This window comes from Calonectris borealis, chromosome 2, assembly GCF_964195595.1.
Source record: "Calonectris borealis chromosome 2, bCalBor7.hap1.2, whole genome shotgun sequence".
NCBI classification, from domain to species: domain Eukaryota; kingdom Metazoa; phylum Chordata; class Aves; order Procellariiformes; family Procellariidae; genus Calonectris; species Calonectris borealis.
In genome coordinates, this window is record NC_134313.1 from 117,944,896 (window position 1) to 117,966,070 (window position 21,175).

Genomic DNA, 21,175 nt, shown 5'->3' on the forward strand with positions numbered 1-21,175 from the left:
GGAGCGGCGGGCCGGGGCCGGGCGGCCAGCGTCTGCGGCGGCGCCGAGGGAGCGGCGGTGCCCCCGGAGGAGGGCGGGGAGGAAGAGGAGGAGGAGGAGGAGGAGGAGGAGGAGGAGGAGGAAGGGCGCGGGGGTCCGCCTGATCGAGCGCGTCGTGTCGGGTCTGTCCGCAGGGTGCCCCGCAGCCGCCGCGGTCCGTCCCCTGGCGCGGAGCCGCGGGGCGTCGCCGGCCTCCCGCGGGGGTCCATGAGTCGCGGGCGGGCAGCGCCCCTCGCCCGCTCCCCCGGCTCCGGCGGCGGCCCGGCGCGGCGGCGGCGGAGGCGGTGAGATGGGGGGCAGCCTGGGCTGCCACCGCTCCATCCCCCGCGACCCGGCGGACCTGTGCCACAGCCGCAAGTTCAGCGCGGCGTGCAACTTCAGCAACATCCTCGTCAACCAGGAGAGGCTCAACATCAACACGGCCACGGAGGAGGAGCTGATGACCCTCCCCGGGGTCACCCGGGTGGTGGCGCAGAACATCGTGGAGTACCGGGAGTACATCGGTGGCTTCAAGAAAGTGGAGGACCTGGCGCTGGTGAGCGGGGTGGGGGCGGCCAAGCTGGAGCAGGTGAAGTTTGAGATCTGCGTGAGCAGCAAGGGCAGTTCGGCGCAGCACTCGCCCAGCTCCCTGCGCAAGGACCTGGCCTCTGAGCACCACCTCTCCGCCACCAAGATCAACATTAACACTGCCACCCCGGCCCAGCTCATGAGCATCCGCGGCATCACCGAGAAGATCGCCAACAGCATCGTGGACTACCGTAAAGAGCATGGGCCCTTCAAAAGTATCGAGGACCTGGTGAGGATGGACTGCATCAATTCCTCCTTTCTGGACAAAATCAGGCATCAGATTTTTGCGGAGCGGTCCCGGCCCCCTTCGACGAACACCAATGGTGGCCTCAACTTCACTGCCAAGCCTCACCCCAGCCCCACTTCTCTGAGCCTCCAGAGCGAGGACTTGGACTTTCCTCCTGGGGGTCCAACCCAGATCATATCCACTCGCCCCTCTGTGGAGATGTTCGGGGGCGTGAGAGACGGCAGACCTGTCCTGAGGGTGGCTACCTGGAACCTGCAAAGCTGCTCCATCGAGAAAGCCAACAACCCAGGCGTGCGGGAGGTCGTGTGCATGACGTTGCTGGAGAACAGGTAAGAGGCAGCACCTGTCCTGTAGGCCCAGCTCCATGCAGGATTGTAGGTTAATGCCTTTGGGATTTGGGCACTCTAGAGTCCCGTTGTGATCCTAGTGGGACTCGCTCCTTCCCAGGATTATTAAATGTTTCCCGCTTCTTGCATGGAACCCTGGTTGAGTCTTAATGCTGGGACTGTAGTGACTGTCCCTTGATAACACTGCTATAGTCCTTGAAGGGTGGTGGACCTCCTGAGGAGGTATGTGTGTACACACATCTGTGTGGGGAAGACTGAGCTGTTACGGTTGGTCACGTTGGGCCTGTTAATGGTTGATGAAGGATTGTTTCTCTCTCAAGAGCCTTTTGAACAAGTCACAGAGGACTGTCTTTCCTGCCAGAAGCTGGGGGGGAATAGCAGGGGAAGGGCTGCTCTGTATATACCCTGTTTCTTACAGCGTTTCCCAGAGCATTTTACTACCACTTTGGGAGGCAGGATGCAGTGCTACATCCACCTCTCTCGGAGCTGCCAAGCTGAGACCTGCCAGTGCCTCCTCTCCAGAAAGCCTTGTTTGGGTGGTGACCTCCTTAATGTCAGCATTAGGGCTGTAGTCCGCTCTCCCTCGGATCCGCTCCTCAAATCAAAAAGGCTTGAGAGCACAGTCAGGATGGTTTGGGCTGTGTAACAAGCGTGGAATGTCATGGCTTGTCCCGCAAGGGTGACACAACTCGTTAACGAGCGGTCACGGGGCATCTGCTGAGCTGGAGGGACCGCTCATCCTTGGGGGTGTGAGACGTGGGGCAGCTGCCTGGGGAGGCTGCGCCTGGTGGGCCCCTGATATCACTGAGCTAGTGGGCATGGAGCGAGGTCTGTTTGTGGTGTGGTCAAGTGGGATGGTGCTTCTGGTGTTAATGGCTGAGAAGCTTAGGGATGTTTAGGGTTTTTTTTGTGTTTTTTTTTTTTTTTAATAAGGTAGTCAGGCAACAGGCTGGGGATGTCTCTCTTACTAAACTTTCTACTTGATACAGAAATGTAAGAATGCAATACGGATTTTGAAATAACTCTCACCCTTTCCTTTCCACGTGTGAAATCTGTCCCAGCTGGTCTGGCATTTAGTTTACGGCATTGGGAAACTAACTTTTCTCTCTGGCTTCTCTTCAGACTTCCAGCAGGAAATGAATAGAGGCAGGGGACTCTTGGACTCCTGCAAAAGGGGTATTGTGGGGAGGGGAAGTGCTGATGAACCGTTCTCTCTGGCAGTGCCGAGAGCTCTGTCCTTTTCCAGTAATGTGCTGAATAATGGCTCTTGCTGGTGTGGTTGCAGAGGTCAGGCACTCGAGAAGGACGGTGACAGCGATGTGGTGACCTGCGCTGTGGTACAGTATTTGTGGTCGGGGATACCTCTGCTGTGCGCTGCTTGGGAGCCTGATGCTCCTGCATAGGAAACATCTGTCATCTCACAGCCATCGCTGTTTGATAGCCAAAATGGAGATGATAGCCCAGCAGGGGTATTCAAATGTTACGTTGATGGCTTCTGCCTAATATCTTTCAGTGTTCCTCGACTGCTCTGCTAGTTCAGGTATCCCGTGCTTCCCTCTTCGCCACTGCTCTTGTTCTTTCGTGAGCAGTCAGTTGGCTGGAGCAGACCTTAGGGTGAAGTCTGGTGGGGCTGGGCATCAGGGAAGGGGGGAGAAGTGGACAGACCTGCTGAGGAAAGAAACATCTCTGATTATCACTAGTCTCAGGATTATTCTAATAATCCAGTTTTGGAAGAACTTTTTTATTTTTCATTTTTATTTATTCATTTTTATTTATTTACATTCATTTTTATTCATTTACATTTATTCATTTTTATTTATTTACATATATATGTATTAAAAAAACTGGTTTTTTTAAGGATCTCATCCAGTAAAGTGTTAACTGTCTGTCACTTCTGCATCTACAGCATTTCTGGGGGAAAAAGAGCCCAAAACAGTCCACCTATTAAAAAAGCTATGCAGAGAAAGTGACTTATAAAATAAGCCTGCTTTAGCCCAAGCTGGCCACTGTGTATGCAGAGCATGGCCCTATCAGTTTGTTTTATTTTTGCTCTTAAACTGCACGGTACTTTGTTTCCATCCAGCTTAGCAAACAGGTACTCAGTTGTACTGGGCGGTGTGAAAGGTCTCTCTGATACTTTGAAGTTTAAAAGGAGCCTGATGTAAGCGCTTGGTTTTGTTCTGTTTTATTGCACGTATATGTGCCGTCAATCGCACAGGGAGAGTACGATGCAATTGTTTTCTGTACTTGATCCTATTTGTGATAACGTGAGAAGCTGGAAAGAAATGAGAGTAGCGTGCATCCACAGATAAGCCTACAAAACTTTCCTAGGAAAATAAATGTGGGAACAGAAGAAATCATCACGACGCAGGAAAAAAGTATACGTTGGGAAAAGTCATACTCGGCACGTCAGGGAGGAATTTCCTCTTGCCTGTGCTAGCGTTGCTGAGGTCAGTGGAGCTTTGCAGCTGTAAAACAGCCTCAGCTGAGGTCAGAAACTGCCTTCTTTCTGTGTGTGAACTCCATGGTCTCCCTCCCGGCGCCAGTCGTGTACCCTGGGAACTGATAAACTGCCTTGCAAACTAATCTTTGCCCAGGTAAATCAACTTCAGTTGATAATCAGCCAGAGAAATTAATCTCTTGCTTCTGCAAGCAAGAATACACCGCTTCACGGGCTCACCAGCACTTCGGCCTCATGAAACCCATGGGGTGTGTTTTCAAGGCACTCTGCGTGCTCAGCGGATGTCCCACACGTGTTGCTGGAGTCTCCAGCTGTGACCCAAGCTGTTGCCTGGTGGATCTGAAGGCTATTTAGTCCGACGGTAGGCAGATGCTCTCATGAGCCACGCTGATAGGCACCTGCTTGCTGATGTACTTCGGCCACAGCCGCCCTCACGTACGTAAGCGTGCTCCGGCACGCCGGTCCCTCGTAGTCCGGGGTGGTCTCAGGTAGTCTGGAGTGGTCTCAGGAGCTGGAGTACTGCCTTGTTGCAGAACTCCTGTTGGAGGGCCTGCCTCACCTAGCTTTTTAAGTCCAGGAATAAAGCACAGCAAGTCAAGACGACTGTATTAAAACTGTGTAAAGAGCAGTAAAGAATCTTGGGGACTTTCATGCCAGTGGCAAGACTGGTTTGGGGTTTGCTTTGGTGGTTGTTTTTGTGTGTGTGTGTTTGTTTGTTTGTTTTTTTTCTCCCATGACCAGTTCACAGCAAGTAGCTTTGAGACCCCTTGGGCTTGTTCTTTCATGCATTAACAACGGGGAAAATTACTGCTCATTTCCAGGTGAGGCTCGAAGATGGAGGTCCTCCTGTCTTCCAGCCCTGCATAGCCTTTGCACTGAGGGAACAGTTGTGCAGGAAGGAAAGAGGGCTGTGCCTTCATTCAAAACAAACAAAAAGCAATAAAATCATGCAGAGTAATTTGCCGCAGGGGGGAGGGAAAAAACCAGCCCAAACCCTTCACACTCGTGCCCAGAAGTCCTAAACTTCTGAAGAGCAGTAAAGAGAATGTATACCAAATCAGTAAGCATGACTACTAGTGCTAAGCTATTTTGAAATTCATTGCTGCAGTACAAAAATAATGAAATACAGCAAGGTCCTCGCCCTCTTTCTCGTATTACAAGGATCTATGTTTATCACAGTGTTTGAAGTGGAGGAACGAGGTGTTTTCATTCAGAGGACTAGCGGGTAATTTTAGAAGAGATTAACATGATGAACGTGGAGGCGAGCGTGACACGTAATTGGATTAAAGTATCAAATGTGGGGTGAATTTGCCCAAACCTGCGACGTTTCTTGCAGGCGTGGTTCGGCAAATCTGGGATTTGTTGACAGGGGGTCAGAGCTGGCCTGTCTCTGGGGATGCAGGTCATCCTTTCCAGCTGACCTCCATGTCCTCCCCATTCTCGGGGGGGATGAAGAAACTGACAGCTTCTTCTCACCAAAAAAAAGGAAAATGTAGGGTTAGGGTAGCAAGATGAAAAGGGCGAGCAAGTTCAGGTCAAAGGCAGCGAGTGTTTTCATGGGGAGGATAAGTAGCCCCAGTGGAGATGTTTCCTCTGGCCAAGGTTGGTGGAGGTACCCCAGAGCTGTCCTGTCCCCCAGGTCCATAGGAAAGGGCACTCTTTCCACTCCTCATCCATACCTGCCTCAGGCCTGTCCCTCCTGGCTGTAAACCGAGCTCGTGACTCCCACGACACCCTGTGACCGCTCTCTCTGGCTGTTACGTGTTGGGGTGCCTGCTGGGTGACCTCATCAAGAAGCGTGACACGGGCGTGTGCAACACTGACCGATACACAGAGCATGCTAAAGGTGCATCCTCTAGTTTAATTGCTTGCTTTAAAGTTTGCGAGTAGCCGAGGGCAGTGATCAGTTGTGCACCTTTCCCAGCACGGTTTGCAGTGGAGGTTTTCCAACTGGTTTTCGTTACGCTTTACGATAGTGAGTGGTAACTTTGTGAAGACCTCTTAATTATTATTTATTTTTTCTTGTAAGCACACTTTGCAGCTGAGTAAATGAAAATTGATAGAGGGTCCGAAAGCCAGAACTTGCACTGTCTCTCAAAAAAAAATTAAAAAAAAAAGGGAGGGGGGGAAGAGGAGGTGTGTGGCGGGACGATGGTGGGGTACCAAGATCGAGAAGCCCAGCTCTGTTTCTTTCCAGATGTCAAGCAGTTCAGGCTGCTCTTTCCCTCTGCTGCTTGCTTTGGTCAGCTTCTTGGTGCGGTAACATCTTCTAGATGCAAAATGTAAAGTAATAAAGCCTTAACACCTGTTGCAAAAATCACAGAACCATAGAAGAGCCCAGGTTGGAAGGGACCTCAAAAGATCATCTGGTCCAACCTTTGGTGGGAAGGGGAGCCTATGTGAAATTATCTAGCACCCTGTCCAGTTGCACCTTGAAAACCTGCAGCGGTGGGGGCTCTTCCGCATCCCTGGGGAAGTTGTTCCGGTGATTGACACTTCTCACTGTAAAAAATTTCTTTCTTACATGTCTGTAGAGTAACAAATACAAGTACTAATATAAGGTTTGTACTTAGCACTGATGAATTTTTTTTTTCTCTTCTTGGCTTCGTTTCTTGGACAGCAAGCCTCCGTGCTTACCCTTTAGGAACATGTCAGCCCCTCTCCCTCCCCCAGCTTTGTAACTGGTTAGCTATCTCACCAAAGTGAAAACAGAAGCGTAGAGGTCTCTCAAAGGTAAGGAGTTAACCTCAATTTCCGTGGCTCAGAGACCCAAATCGGTGTTCCCGCTGGGGGAGGGGTAGGTAAACCTCAGGCCAAAATTGCCTCCTGGGAGGCAGTGGGTGGACAGGTAGTCCCCGGGTAACCCTCACTGTACCACCATACTCGGAAGCTCTTCTTCCTAGTCCTACCTACCCCAGGTAGGTGTTCCAGGGGAGCGGGCACCTCTCGTCACCTAAAAAAAAAAAGCAAGCTCCTGAACCAGCCTCCAGAGGAGCCTCCTCCTATTAAGAGATGAGGGAAAAGCCATCTCGTTCAGGTCCCCACACTAGGTGCTGGAGGCAGGGGAACCACTTTCCCATCACTCCCCTACATTAAATGGTAGGGTGGGGGTTTTGTTTTCCTCTCCAGTCCCTGTCTGGACTGAGAGGTGGGGTCATTACAAGGGGAAATTATTTACTACTGGGGCTTGATGCTTTGTTTGGGAAGGGGTGCGGTGTGGTACCTTGCCTGCTGGTGTTTCCCAGGACAATGGAAAAGGATCACATCCTCCCCCGAAACGGACATCGTAGTAGTGTATCATAGAAGTAGTGATGGTTGTACTTGCATGCTTCGGAGGCTCAGCACCAGCTTGTATTTGTTATTTCTACTCTGTCGCTGCAACTCCTAGTGGCCCGGCAAAGCCTGGAGGTGCATCTGTTTTATGTCTCTGTCTTTATACAGCCGTTCAGTTTTTTCTCCATTGGGTTAATAGTAGGCTGGAGCCTTGCCAAGAATAATTCCCCTGCAATAAAAGATCAGGAAAGAGGGTCTGGCTGAAGTAACCTGACCGTGCTAATAGGTCTTAAACGGCAAAAGAACAAATACACCCTCTTCTCCTTATGTAATAGGGAGGAAATCCTGCCTCCTGCAACTTCAGGAAAAACTCGAGAAGAAAGGAATTGTTAGGTGATATCTTCTATGTGCACTTCACAAAGGGATTTTTATGAGCAATAGAAATACATGTGCATGTAAAGCTACCATTACTTTGCACTTTCTAATACCTCTGAGGACAAAAAAATGGGGTGATGGAAGAGCTGTTGAGTTCAGGTTTTTTTGGGTTGGCTTTTTTGTTGTTTTTTTTTGGGTTTTTTTGGCCTCCACCTATATGAGATCAACAATATTTTACTTGCTGGAGACTAAAACTGCCTTCTGCGTACCATCTGGCAGGGGAAAGCAGCAAGATCTTCCCAGGTCAGACTCTCATTTACACCATTTTCCAGTGAAATGAAACTACTGATTTATTCCTGTTCAGGATTTGGCCCGTTCCTTTTGTCTGTGTCAAATCACATGAAGGCTGCGGAGCTCAGTGCTAAAAAGCACGACCGTCTCCCTGGGGGTTAGGGCTCCTCTGCAGTACTGCTCCCATCTTGGGTAGGGATCCCAGCCCCTTTCAGGACGGCTGCTGGGGGAACGGGTCATGTCAATTAATTAAATTAAATTAATTAAATTCCATTTCCAAACCTCTGCTTCATATGGATGCAGTACTGAGACCCTCTATATGGGCATCGCCTGTTCCTGCTGTAGGAGATGGGTCGCTCGCTCAAGATACTTTGCAACTCCGGAGTCTTTGCGGGAGAGATCAAAAGCAGTGCGTGGACTTACAGCAGGATCATGAAGGGTGTACACCATCCCTGTATCCAGACTCTTGGAGAAGGCATCTGGAGCCGTGCGCTCCGCAGGAGATCTCGGAGGTGGATGCACTGAGCTGTCTGATCCCGCTTGGTCTCTGTCGATAGCTGTGGATCTGGGGGGTTTGCCACAGCCCCCACAGCTTTCCTCCCTCGGACATGACACAGGAATGTAGGACAGGCCCTTGAAATCACCCCTGAGTAACCTTCCCAGGGATTTTCTCTTTTAAAAGGAGATCTGGGCACCAGGTTGACTTTGAACAACTGCCTCAGTGTGTTCCTTGAGCATTTGAGAGGCTGTATCTAACCAGCCATTTTTGTCTGCTTTAAAGTTGAGAATGTGGCTGGAAAAATGGTATAGTTAAAGGCCAGTTTATCCATATAATATAAACCTTATTTTTCTCCTTGTTAAAATTATAGCCATACCCTGCCGCTGTTACTTGTGCCACGAAGCCTGACTAAAATGGAACAGATCAGTGGGGAAAGTGTTTCTTCATATATATTTTTTTTTCTCCCGCCGTGTGTACTTGATACATCTGGCAGCACTTAATGGCTGCGTAGTTTCAATCCGTGCCTTCTGGGCGATTCTGCACATTTATTTCATGTCGCTGGACTCATGTTGCAGATCGCAGGTATTTTGATAAACCGGAGCTGCCAGCTTGCTCCTGCAGGTCCTGCGGGGTTTGCTGTATTCTGTGCGGCAAAGATGAAATGGGTTGGCTGATTTACGGTAATAAATTGGTGAATTAGTAAGCGATGCTTTACTGCCTGCTCCTGAATCATGAGCAGAGGCCACAGGGCTATAACCTCATCCTGCTAGACTTTTCAGAAAGCTTGTGCCACACAACTGAAGAAGACACACTAGGTATCTACACATAGGGCTCCATCCTGTAAACAGAAATCTTTACTGCTCTGTGATTCTTGTGCGGTTTGGGAGCTCACGGTACAGCTGCAGGAAGGGTGGTTTTCTAGCTTTGGCTTTAAAAAGAGCAATAGGACTGTTCCTGAAGGCAAAAGATGCTGCTGCTGCTGTTCTTACCAGGAAAGAAAGATCAAGGGACTAAAAAAATGGGAATTAAATACTCCAAGTTCCTGAGAAGGTAAGAGCCGAAACTCAGATCCCTCTTAACTAGAGGAAGACACTCTCTGCAACCAAGTGCTGGTCTGGCTCACTGTGAACACGGGTCTCCAGCTGTGTTAAATGGGGACACATAAGAGAGAATCTGGATTTACAGATTTAGCTGCACCCTTCCTGCTGGAGTTGGGCTTCAGCGTGTTTCCCTCAGCTGCTTCTTCAGTCTCTAATTAGCGTTTCCCTGGGAGTCTTGCCCAAATAATGATTTCAAGGCTTGGCTGGATGAACAGAGAAAAATTGATAGGACACAGATTACAGTGTGCATGTAACTTATTTTTAAGTTGCATTGTTCTTCATTGTGATGCAGGTGTATGCTGACAGACGGAGGCACAGTATCCTTACTGAAGTAATTACAATACGCTGCAGTAATTTCTCAACACTATTATGTGGTGTGGTGATGGAGACAAGAACCGTGGCATATTATTAATAACAGTGCTTAACTAAGTAGCTTCTTCGTTCCAGATTTTTTTATTTATTATTTTACATAAGGGACTTTGCTTCGTTTGAATAATAGCTGGCAATGCCCACCGGTTTATTAGAGAATGAAAGCATTTGGTAGCTTTGCTGAGCGGAAGGTGAGACCTACTGAAGACCTCCTCTCCAACGTTGGAGATCTGGATGTGCTTTCCACCCTGCTTCGGTCTGGTCCCCTCCCTTGTCTTGGGCTCGGGTGATTCATGGCAGGTTCTGAAATGCCCGATAAGGTGCCAAGAGCAGGTTGGGCATCGTCTCAACAGCAGATGAACTGTGAAGGGAATATGTAGCTGTGGTAAAAAAGATGTTTGCTGTTGAGAAACCATTTCCTCTCACCCTCGGCATATGCAGCCTATCCATGTCCCAGTTGAGCCATGTGGCATTTTCAAATGGCACTAATGTTTGAGTGTTTTAAACTGCTCGGTCACTGGCGGGGAGGATCAGCGCCGCTGACCTCTTTTCCATCCCTGCTTCTGGGGGCTTTGTGCAGGCAGGAGCCAGGCATCAGCGCCGAGCTGTTATTTTCAGTGCCTGTGGTAAAATTATTAGAGGCCAGTGAGTAAGAGAAATACATTTACCCTGCCTGTGCCCTACAAGTGTGCATGTTCCAGAAGTTGAACTGTGTATAAAAATATAATTAAATATAATTATATATAAATATAATAAAATAGAATTAAAAAAAAATTCTTATGGAAATATACATTTGGGATCATGTTGTCATCTACGCTAAGGGTGGCCAGGAATACTGGGGTTACTAAGCATGCTGTGTTTGCAGTGGAATAAATGCAGCCAGCTTGTGCAGAGCTCTGTCTGACGGCGCCTGGCATCTCCCGTCCGTGAGGGAGCCTCAGGGCTATGCAGGCTGTCTGTCTGTCCTCTCCCTGAGTCTGTCACGGAGCTGGGGGGAGAGCACAGCCCTCTGCTCTCTGTGGGGGACATCCCACAGGGCAAAGCTATTCCTGGGAGCAGTTCATGCTGTAGGTTTACAGATATGGATGAGAAGGAGGAATTGGAAAATTACCTTTTCCTTCTGCGTGGCTATTTTTTGCTGTGTTTTTATAGGCGTTTCAGGTAAGGTGCTTGAGCTCCTGTGCAAATTTAGCTACAACAGCTGTCCAAGCTGTTCACAGCTGAACAGGTTTTTAATGGGTTACTGAACAGCTAATTGATCAACAAGGCTTTTGCTGTGCGGTGCGGCAGCAGCCTTCCTGCCCTAAATCCCTCACGCCCTGACACACTGCCAGTCCTGCAAAACCACCGTGCCCTTTGCTTAACATGGGGAGGGGAGCGTAAACCTCTCCCGGCTACAGCGTAAAGAGGCTGTTGCTTTTGCTTTCGGGCTTATCCTTCGAATCCTTTTATATTTATAGCTCCATTTTCCCCCTCTGCTGCCTGGTCGGTCCGTCCATCGCAGGCTGGCGGGAGCAGAGGGGCAGGCACTCTCCCGCTGGCCGCCGAGGGCTTGCTCCAGCCTTGCTCAGGGTAATTGCCGGTCAGTGCCCTCCCTTCCTCCCTTCCTCACCCGGGCTCGGCTGGCATAAAGGTTAGCGAGCTTTCTGCAGAACTGGAAGCGGCGTGCTGTTGGATATGCACTGGATGTTAACTTAGAAACCTTGTGTTTGGTTTCATTGTTTATTCTATTTAAGCAAATAAGACCAAGTTTGGCTCTAGCTTAATGCTGCTGAATGAATTGCAGGGTGTTGTGGCAGAAGCCATTCTAATCTGGTATTGAAAAATGAACTGTAAAATAGGCAAGTTTGTTGCTTTTATGCATGCAAAGTCAGTTCCATAGGTTTGCTATTGTCATAGCATATAAAATGACTACCTTACTCCTCTTTTTTCCTCCTCCTTCCTAAGCAGACAAGGAGATGGAAAAGTGTGAAGCCCTGTCAGGGAGGGATAGTCTGAGCTGGGAAGGACCCACATTACATGATTTAAAACAGTTAGCATTTTAAACAAGGCAGCGATTCTCCAGTGGTAATACCATCTTAAGCTAACATAGGCAGATGTGGCTCTTCTAGTGGAGGCAGTGATGGGGTCCCCCTGCGTGAGGACCACCTTTGGGAAGTCTTTGAGTTGTTCCCCTCTCGTGGCGTGTGGTGCTGATGGTGGTGAGGCACGTACCGGCACCACAATGCATGGAAGAGGAAGCACGCCATGCCTGCGTGAGATCCCCACCATCTATAAAACATCAGAGCCGCTGCTGAATTAAGTGTGAAGAGAAATGTTATTGGCAGGAAAATGCTGCAGTGGTAGCTGGCTACCCTTTGCAACCTTTATACTGACCAGCCTAAGTTTACCTATGATTTTGGCAGCAATGGTAGTGCAATTTTTGGCTATCTCTCTGTCTATCTATATCTTCCTGCTAGTCCTTTGTACAGCTCTTTCCCTTATCTCTAGCTGTGTTTACACTCCCCTTTCATAATCAATGGAGACTGCGCTACCAGCGCTGCCCGCTGGCCTCCACGCCGGCCGCCCTCCCGAAAACACGGTGTTGAGCAATGAGCAGCATGTGGCCTGGGTGAGGGCAAAGGGGTTGGTACCACTGGCAGATAGCTCAGCCTTATTTCCAACACGTCTCAGAGGGATCTCTTGGTAAAGATTAGCCTTTGGTTACCAAAAAAACCCCCACGATTTCTTGTTTTAATTGCTTCTGTGTTCTGTGGTGCAAAGTAGCACCGCAGAAAAGGAAACGATGGCTTAAAGGACAATATAAAGGTTCAGGGATTTAACAGTCCTCAGTCAGCAGCTCATGGATTTAATAAATATTTGGACAATTTCCACACAGAGCTGCTGGCAGTAAAAATTCTGGAAACGATGCCTGTAGATGAAGGTTGTGCTGCACAAGCAAAAGCCACCTCTAAGCATGTGGTGTTTCCCATTTCTTTTTTAAACCGAGACCACTTGGAGTTGGCTGTGGTTTGACTTGCTTCTCCTTGCCTTTTTGACTTTGTCTGTGTGTGTGTAGAGTACAGCAGCTTTTTTGGAGGAGCTGTGTGCAAGGATGATGGTGGCACTCTATATTGCCCAGCTCTGCACTCAGATTTGGCAAAAAGAAAGTGAAAGTAAGAAGATGGGCAGATTTCTGTATATTGATTGTCCATAGGTTGAAAGGAAATTACCGCATAAAACCTGCTCTATCTTTGACCTGACCTTCAAAGCTTGCTCTTGTAACCTGAACGTGACGCCCCCCTTCCTTGTCCTCTCTCTAGTCCAACGAACTAAAGCCTTCTCGCTGGCTTCACTTGGCTTTTAAATTGTCTTGCCACACCTTCCAACGCTTCCAGTTGTTGCAAGTGCATTTTGATCAAGCCTTTGCTTCCACACTGTGAGGGTTGAATGGTATCATCTCCCACCTACGAGGCCGAGGACTTCAGTTTCCTTGAATCATCCGTGGTATTTCCCCCAAAATCATTCTAATGCTGTGTTCTCGTTCAAAGATGTGCTGCAGTATTTCTTTTTCCTCCACTGAAGCCTCTTGCCAGGTGGTTTGAAAATCAGTACCTTTTAAGATGTCTCAAGTTTCAGGCAAAACCTGCTTGAAAACTGCAGCCTTGCCTTTTATTTCAGGGGATGTTACGAATTCTTGCAAATAGAGGAGGCTCCTGTACCGTTGCTTTAAAGGAAAAAAGTATTCATGATTTTGATTTCTATTCCTCAGAGGTACTTAAAGCTCTGCAGAAAAAATACCTTGTTAACTTCCTGATGTGTTGGACATGGAATTATTTTAACTTGCAAGAGCAGTTGTTTAAAAGGAGTTTGTATGTACGTTAAGAGCTTAGAAGCACAAGTGCTCAGCATTTTTTTCCTACCTTCAGTTGAGCCTATCTGATTATGCTGTATGGGTGCATGCTGCACCGACAGTTTACAATTCTCTTCCATATGCATCTTATCTTCCTAAAGATAGTGTCTGGAGACGTCAGCTCTGTGAGGAGAGGCTGATGAATTTATATCAGAAAAATCTTTGTCTAGCAGCTCTTCAACACAGCGTGCTGTTCAGAATATCTCTTAAAAATAGAAAGTGCTGGAGGAATATCAGCTTTGTTACGGCGGTGTTGTTTGTCCTCAGTGCCTAGGTATGGCTTGGTGTGGCTAAACCCTGGTATTTGTAGGAGAAGGCCTGAGTTGTCCATGCAAGACTCCCCGTGCCCCAGTTTTTAAAGTACTTATTGATTCGTTTTGGGGGATTGTTTGGAGTCTACAGCCAGATCAGCGCTAAGTGTGGCTACTCTCTTAGTTGGTATGTAAGTGTGTTTTTTCTCTAGGAACATAAGTACGATGGTCTGAAAACTTCAGTTCTTCTGGAGGAGAGGTTTTGCTGGGTGTCTATACTGTCATTCTGGTTTTTTAGGGGATTTTTTTTTTTTTTTTCTGCTCGTGAGATCTTCCCAGGGTCATTCTAACCTAAAGACTTGATCAAATGTTGTTCATCAACTTTGCACGTGTATTTATCTGCTGCAGGACAATTTCATGTTATTGGGGAACAAGGGTCATACAATAGCTTGAGTCCACCATCCAAAGAATACTCAGAGATTGTTGCTTCCATTTTTGTTATTCCCAGTGCTTGGCTCAAGTTTCACCTCCCAGGTCGACTCCTCAAAACTGGGATGCTCCTGAAAATGCTGCCAAATCCAAAAATTTATTCCCATTGAGTTGGGGGTTAAACTTTGGGCAGTTTGCTTTCTCCTTGTTTCCATCTTCCTGGATGCTGCATCCAGTCAAACGCTTCTGTATGTTTCCCTGTCACCCTATTTTTACATCATGTTTTCCATACTGACGTTTTGCCTTATGGGTGCAATGAATGGCAAGTTTGATGTTTGAGTACTGTATTATTGCCTATAGGTATTAAATCATTGGTTTGATTGTTTTTATTGATTGTTTCTATAGCACAACTTTAGGAGGCAGTCATGCTGACAAAACCTGTGCGAGTCGCACCTCTTCAAGTAATCTGAAATGCTTTCCATGGAGCAATGATTACTTCGTCCTCAGAATAATACAGAAATGGGAATGAGAACAGTGTTTTCAAAGGGTTATAATATTTGCGCCATGTCCTTTGTAGGCCTGCAGGTGCCTAAGCACCATTGAGAAGAATCACTGGAGCCCTCTTGATGTTGCTTTATGCCCAATATTGAATCCGATAAAATAGTCACCAGGGCTCAGCGTGCAATGCTCTCGCTCCTGCTCCCTGGGGGTGCCCGCATTACCACCGTCGCCATTTACCTGCCAGTTTTTGTGGGGGTTGCCACCTGTCCAGGCAGGAGAAGACAATGATCTGTGGCACAGCGTGGGAAGGCATGGCGGTGGCTGGCGGGGCATCAGGGCAAACTGACGGGGAACATCTTCATGAGCATCTGCACGATCCTGTTTCGTGCCCTGCGTGTAGTTCGCTGAGAGCTGCTTTATCCGCCTTGGAGCTTGTTACAAAACGCGCGGATCACGTACAAAGCTGCACGAGGCATAATTTTGCACCGTCGTGCGGAGCCCAGCGCAGCCCATCAAACACCATCTCCTCCTGTCATCCCTTTCTAACATACGATTGCACTTCAGCTCCAATACCTGGAGAGCGCAGGGTCTGGCCAAGCAGGCTTTCTCCTTCCCACAGAAGATCTGCGTTTCTAAGACTGTTTTGTGTTGAAGTCTCTGACCTAAATAAGGTTAAGGATCTGGACTACACAATTAGCACCCAGTGCCAGGGGAAAAAAAGCTAAGCTCGAGCCACCGTTCCCTGCTTTGCCAGGGCCAGTCTGTGTGCGGGGCTCTGCAGTCCTCTTGCATCCTTATGCTTTAAAGGCCATTCTTATGTCCAGACGTCTCCGAGCCTGGCACGCAGGGGTACTCTGTGACTGGGAAGCTTTCAAAACTCCTTCCTGCGTGTCATTGTGCAGCTGGAAGCTGGGATTGCTTCCAGCTCACTGAAGACACTCCGACATTGTTCCCTCCTAATCCCCTCCTCCTCGCGGAGTATGTTTTTTTGGGAGGCTAGCATGTTCCCTTGTTGGCTTTCCGTGCAGGAAGACAAGCAGCAGTTCATGGGAATAACGTAACCCCGAATTAGCGATGAGCCAAGGCGGAGGGCGGCTCTATGGCGTGACGGTGGTACGAGCGCTCGGCTCTACGGCGCGCTAGCGAGGATGCTTAGCTAGCCGGGCTGGCTCATGGCGGTGCTCCATTTATCTGCTTGCTGGCCTGCCATCAAGAAGCGCAAATGTTCAGCGCGGCAGGGCTCCCGGGTGTCAGCAGGAAGAAACGAGGTCTCCCTCTCGACCCCGCTTGCAGTCGCTTGGGGGGTGATTTGCTGCTGGCTTGCTGTTTCTTTCTGTGTGCAGGTAGCCAGGGGAAATAAAAGCAGGTTAATGGGACAGGGAGGAAGGTGCTTTCTACTGAACTGGCCTTTTTTCTTCCCAAGCCCAGGTACAAGGATAGAGAGAGAACAAGGTAATGAATATATAGATATATTAAAACGTCTTTACAAGGACATCTTTCAGTGCAGGGATTTGACCTTGGAGGTTTGGATTGCATCATTTATAAGATGGTGGCCTTCAGGTCAACCCACCTGATACCTGAAGGTGCGGCTCCAGACGACTTTGCGCAGTTCTCGAGGCATTCACAGGCCTAAGGAGACAGAGCAAATAAAGAACGAAAAGGAAATTTATTCCAGCTAAATTATTTCACCTTTTCCTGCCTTCTAGCAGGTCAGGAGCTCAGGTGAATTGAGAACTTCTCCCGCCACACCTGGCTGTGCTGCTGTTAGCTCTGCTGCCCCTTCTGATATTATTAGCTGTGGGTCTTTGGAGCGCTAAAGGAGTTGATTTGAGGAGAGGGAAGCTGGGGTAGAATTAAAGCTGTGGTCTGAGGCACGCAGAGATGTGCTAGAGGAGCTCGTACGCACAGTTTGATAGCTTGGTTTTTCTTCAGGGTCTCTCCTTCTAATTACGAGAACATGTAAACAGCTTTACCCATGAGTACCAGCCAGCTCGACGGGGATCCCTAAATCGATGGCGTATAGATATAGGAGTCCCCTTTGCAGGGCCGGGCCCTGACCTTCAAGTATCACCTGTTCCGAACGTTCAAAAATCATGACGATAGATAGTCTCTAAAAAAATAACAGGATTAATTCAGAGCTACACTTACTAATTTTGCAGACTGCTGTGATCCATAATCTCACACCTTTTGCATTCATTCCTCACAGCCGTGCCCTGTGGAAAAGGCTGCGTTCTGCCCCAAGAAAGGAAAGCTAAAACGGGAGGTGGGTAGGATGCTTCACAGCCAGGTCCCACGTTGATGTGCAAGACCTGCTGATGTGCGCTGTGAGCTTTGGGGCACGTCCTGGTATGACTTGAAGGGCACGGCAGTCGGAGGCGTGTTGCTGCACCTCCTCCAGCTAACCCACATCCCTTTCGCCTCTCGCATCCTGTAGACACGATGGGTGTTTCCCTTCTTGAAAGAGCGTTTCGGAGCGTTATTGTGTTTTGGGATGGGGGTGGGGGAGAGAGGAAAGCAAAAGCCCAACACCCTGGGGCTCTGCTGGCTTAGGAAATCAGATGGTTTGCCTGCCACGTGAGAGATTTCTTCAGCGCGGAGCTGGCAGTGAGGTGGTTTGTGGCAGTGTTGACTAATTCGTGATAGCAGTGTTTTTCTTCCAGGGGGGGTTTGATCCCACCGAAGTGTTGGCTGACCTCCTGGTGTTACCCAACTCCCCTCGCACGATGTCTTTGCGTCCGCGCAGGCACGCGTCACCCCTGCTTGCTCATCAGAAGAGGTTGTCTCCCCGGCTCTGGCTTTCTTGCCGTGTGTCAGGGCAACACACATTTATTTGGGTGTTTTATGACTAAGCAGAAATTCCACCATCATTACCGTGTGTGCATGTGGATAGCGGCTTCTTACAAGGCTGGAAAAAAGCTGAATTGTCTTTTTCTTTCATAAAGTAGCAACTGGTATTAAATAACCTGAGTTTCTTACGCAACTTACTGCTAAACTGCCTGTGTGTGCCCGCTCCTCCTGTGTGGTCTGCCAGGCTTCATGTTGGTAGGAGGGCGGGAGGTTTCGCAGGGATCCTCACTCTGCTCTTTGGAGCTATGGGAAGAGAGGACCCTGCCACCCAGCCCAGGGCCCTCCCTTTGCAGTGAAGGGGGGAGCACCTCTGCTGACGATCTGCTCCAGTGATTGCTCAGCCTCTTTTTCTGTCCATCCTGATTATTAAATTGTGCTTCAGCCCTAATAGTACGGTTTTTGCCTGAACTGTTCATGCTTTTCTCTGAAAAGGAAAAGGAAATCCTCCTTTCTGCTCCTTTCTTCTACCCTGCTTTTCTGGGAAAGCTGTCCTTAGCATTTTCTGTGTGGTTGTGTCATGAGGTGTTACGTATATTGTCATCTCCTCCCTGTGCTCTCCTAAAAGAGGAAGGGGTGACGGCCGCCTCTTCTTGTTTGTAGCCTTCCCTCCCCAAGCGTGCGGCTTTCCTCATCCTCCTGTGTCACTGCGTGGTCATTCGCACGAGTGGCACTATCCCAGGTGGGATCGCCCAGGCTCACGCACGGCCGGGGAGCTTACCTTCACTGCCTCGCTGAGCACCCTGGAGACTCGATAACAGATTGACTTTGCTCTTCGGTGTCACCCAGAGACCCATCATGCTCCTTCACTCTGTTAGGACTCCCTTTTTCTTTCCTTGAGCTCGTTCCCTTGAGGATGGTGCTGCTTCATGTTGACCTTATTCCGAATGAGATGCCAAATTGCAGTCTTGCGCTTAGTTTTTTTTTCTTCAGTGAAGTGCTGGTGAATGCTGCCGTACTTGATATTTTTTTCATCATCTGTGCCATGGCTGGTCTTCCTGAGTATTGGCATTTGAGGCATTGGGGAGGGGATGATCTTCTTTATCGCCTTGTACATATATGCAATAGTAATCATTTGAATAGTATTTGATTGTTTAAACTAGTGAAAGATTGGTGAGCATCCAAGGGGCCGTAGGCAGGTCTGTTGTAGGACAAAGTTGGTGCCATGTTCTGGAAGCCCCAGGTGCCTGGTTGGCACCACGCTGGAAGGGCAGCCAGCCGGCCGGCCAGGGGGGACATGTGCCTTCTGAGACGCTGCTCCTTGGACTCCCCTTCATCAGGAGAAGGTGTGGAGGCTTTCCTTCTCGCTGGATGTCCTGGCCACCTAGATTGCAAACCAAAATCAGTCCCATCGGAGGAATGAACGTGTTGCCGTGTCTATGAGCTTCAGAACCCTTACGTGTGCTGCACAGCTGCATAAAACCGCTCCGCTTAATCAGGGCGAATGACGAGGGGGATCGGTCGTTGGCTCAGAAAGGAGAACGGGCTTGGAGGCAGGGGCCTTGAGTTTAGTCATGGAGGAATAAACAAGAAAACAAATGAAATCACCTTTTTGATGCATATGGGCTGTGAAGAAACGCTAGAGTTATCCCCTACTAGAAGTCCAATAAACTCTATTAACCTTTCTTACACTTCTAGGACTTGCATAAAGTCAGGAACTTCCCCCCCCTCCCTTCAACTAGCACAGAAGCTGTGGCTGTGTGGTGGGTGCTATTTTTCTTTTTCCTCTATAAAGCAAAAAAGACATGTTTTTTTTTGCCTAACCAAGAGAGATAAGAGAACTTCCTCTTATTAAATCCTGTGGCAATGCAATCCCAACCACATAATATCTGACTGAATTTAAGCACGTGGAGACATCTGCCTTTGGCAATTTTTATTTTTATTAGAGAGAGAGAGAGTCAGTGTTTCTCCTCTTTAAACGTGAATCCTAGTAACCCCTAAGACGTCTGGCTGGATCCCTGCCTGCGCAGGGTTACTGCAGTTCAGGGAGCGGAGGCTGCCCGCAGCTTGCAGCAGGCTGCGGCCGCTCACAGGCTGTAAAGCACCTTAAATCTTTGCCCTGCTCGCGCTGTGTAGCACAAATAAGAACATGGCGAGAATCATGTGTTTAACAAAATCTCCTTTTCACGGTTCTCTGCAAGGCTTTAAAAAGATTTTTTAAAATTATTTCTTTTTTTTAATCCCCAGCAAGCTCACAGCCTTTTAAAATCAGGATTTGGGGTTTTGTTTTTAAGTTTACCTGTGTCCTCTCTAAAGGAAAACCTTTGGTGACAGAGCTGACACAGCATGATCATGTTTATTGTCCCCTGTTATGCATCTGGTGAAGCAGATATGACAAGTCCTCCTTGTTTTAGACCTTAAACCTTGCTTTAGAGCTTAGTGGATACTAGCAGGCTGGTTAAAGAAAATTCCTCCGTAGATGCAGCCCTCTGCAATTTGTGTAATGGTCATTTCTAAAACTTTCTATAGTAACTGGTTACATACCTGTGTGCTGGCTGTATACTGTGACAGTTGTGGCAGTTTGCAGGCATCTGTGTTTAATGAGAGATGTCTAATGAAATTAATGTCCCTTTCCGTCATCCCAGCCTGTGAGATTCCTTAGGTGTTCTGCTTATGGTTTGAGTTTTTATTTATTTTAATTTTTTTTAAATGGCATACGGCCTTTTAAGACTAAGCTGTAGCTGTTCAGTGTTTGGGAATTTGTCAAGCTTTGAGAAAGAGGCAGCCTAAGACTTCTGCTGCTTGACCAAGTCTTGCTGAGAAGATGACTGTGATGCTTCCCATTGCTGTCCTGTGCTTGGTGGATCCACAAGCACTGGTCTTCCACAGGTTTTTCCCCTGCCTCCACCACCATAACTAATCCTCCGCAAACCAGCGTTTGAAAATTGTAATCAAAATTATAGCTAGGAACTATTTGGCGAAATGAAAAAAAAAAAAAGGGGGCGGGGGGCTACTATAAAAATCAGAGCAATGATCCAAATTGCAAAGAGTAAATGCTGAAGTAATGAATAATGCATTAATACTTTCCTTAAATCTGAAGTAGGAGCCATGTACACTATATAATTAGCACTTACATAATGCATATGCTTTCATGCACTGTAAAATGTCTAAATGAGGCATTAAAAAGTGAGGTGGTCTAAGAGAACAAAGCTACGGCCTGGGACTGTAGCCACCATGGCTCTGTCCCATCTCCACCTCTGACGTGATGTTGGACAAGTGTCGTCACTTCTCTGCAGCAGGCGTATTCTCATCGCCGCTTAAGAAGCACGTGTTTCTGAGATCCTTCCACTAGCTGCTTGTTACTCTTTCTCCGCACCCGGAGCTGATCCAGGTTAATCTGGGAACTTCTTGTCTGCCAAGTAAATTGGCTTCACTTAAACAGCTGCTGAATGCAGCTTGCTGAACGGGAGCGGGGACAGCTCAAACCACCCTAACTGCAGTTGCAAGAGAAAGTCAGGCTATGCCCTGCCTGTACGTGTTGGGGGCAGCACCGCTTGCCACCTTTGCAAAGCATGTGGAAGTCCACCGGGAATAGTGTATGAAGACCCCAACTTTAAAATACACAGGCAGGAGAGCTGCTGCGTGGGGGGGACGTGGCACAGGGAGAGGTCCACCGGGTGGTCACCTCTGGTATCTGGTCAGCGCTGCTGCTCGTCGGGGTAGATGGAGCTCTCCTATGCGGCCGTCCCA

General features: G+C 48.4%; 1 protein-coding gene and 1 long non-coding RNA gene across 2 annotated transcripts in view; one reads left to right on the top strand and one right to left on the bottom strand.

Annotated features, from left to right (window-relative positions):
* Positions 1-293: 293 nt before the first annotated feature.
* Positions 294-21,175, top strand: part of EEPD1 (endonuclease/exonuclease/phosphatase family domain containing 1) — a 63,723-nt gene continuing 42,841 nt past the window's right edge. The window contains exon 1 of the mRNA XM_075143077.1: positions 294-1,182. Within this exon, the coding sequence (XP_074999178.1) occupies positions 329-1,182 (854 nt within the window). The 5' untranslated portion in view covers positions 294-328. The remainder of the gene's footprint in view (positions 1,183-21,175) is intronic.
* Positions 9,732-20,756, bottom strand: LOC142078277 (uncharacterized). The gene is made up of 3 exons (XR_012672169.1): positions 19,970-20,756; positions 16,212-16,270; positions 9,732-9,948 (listed from the first exon to the last, which is right to left on the bottom strand). It is a non-coding gene; the product is annotated as an uncharacterized LOC142078277 (long non-coding RNA).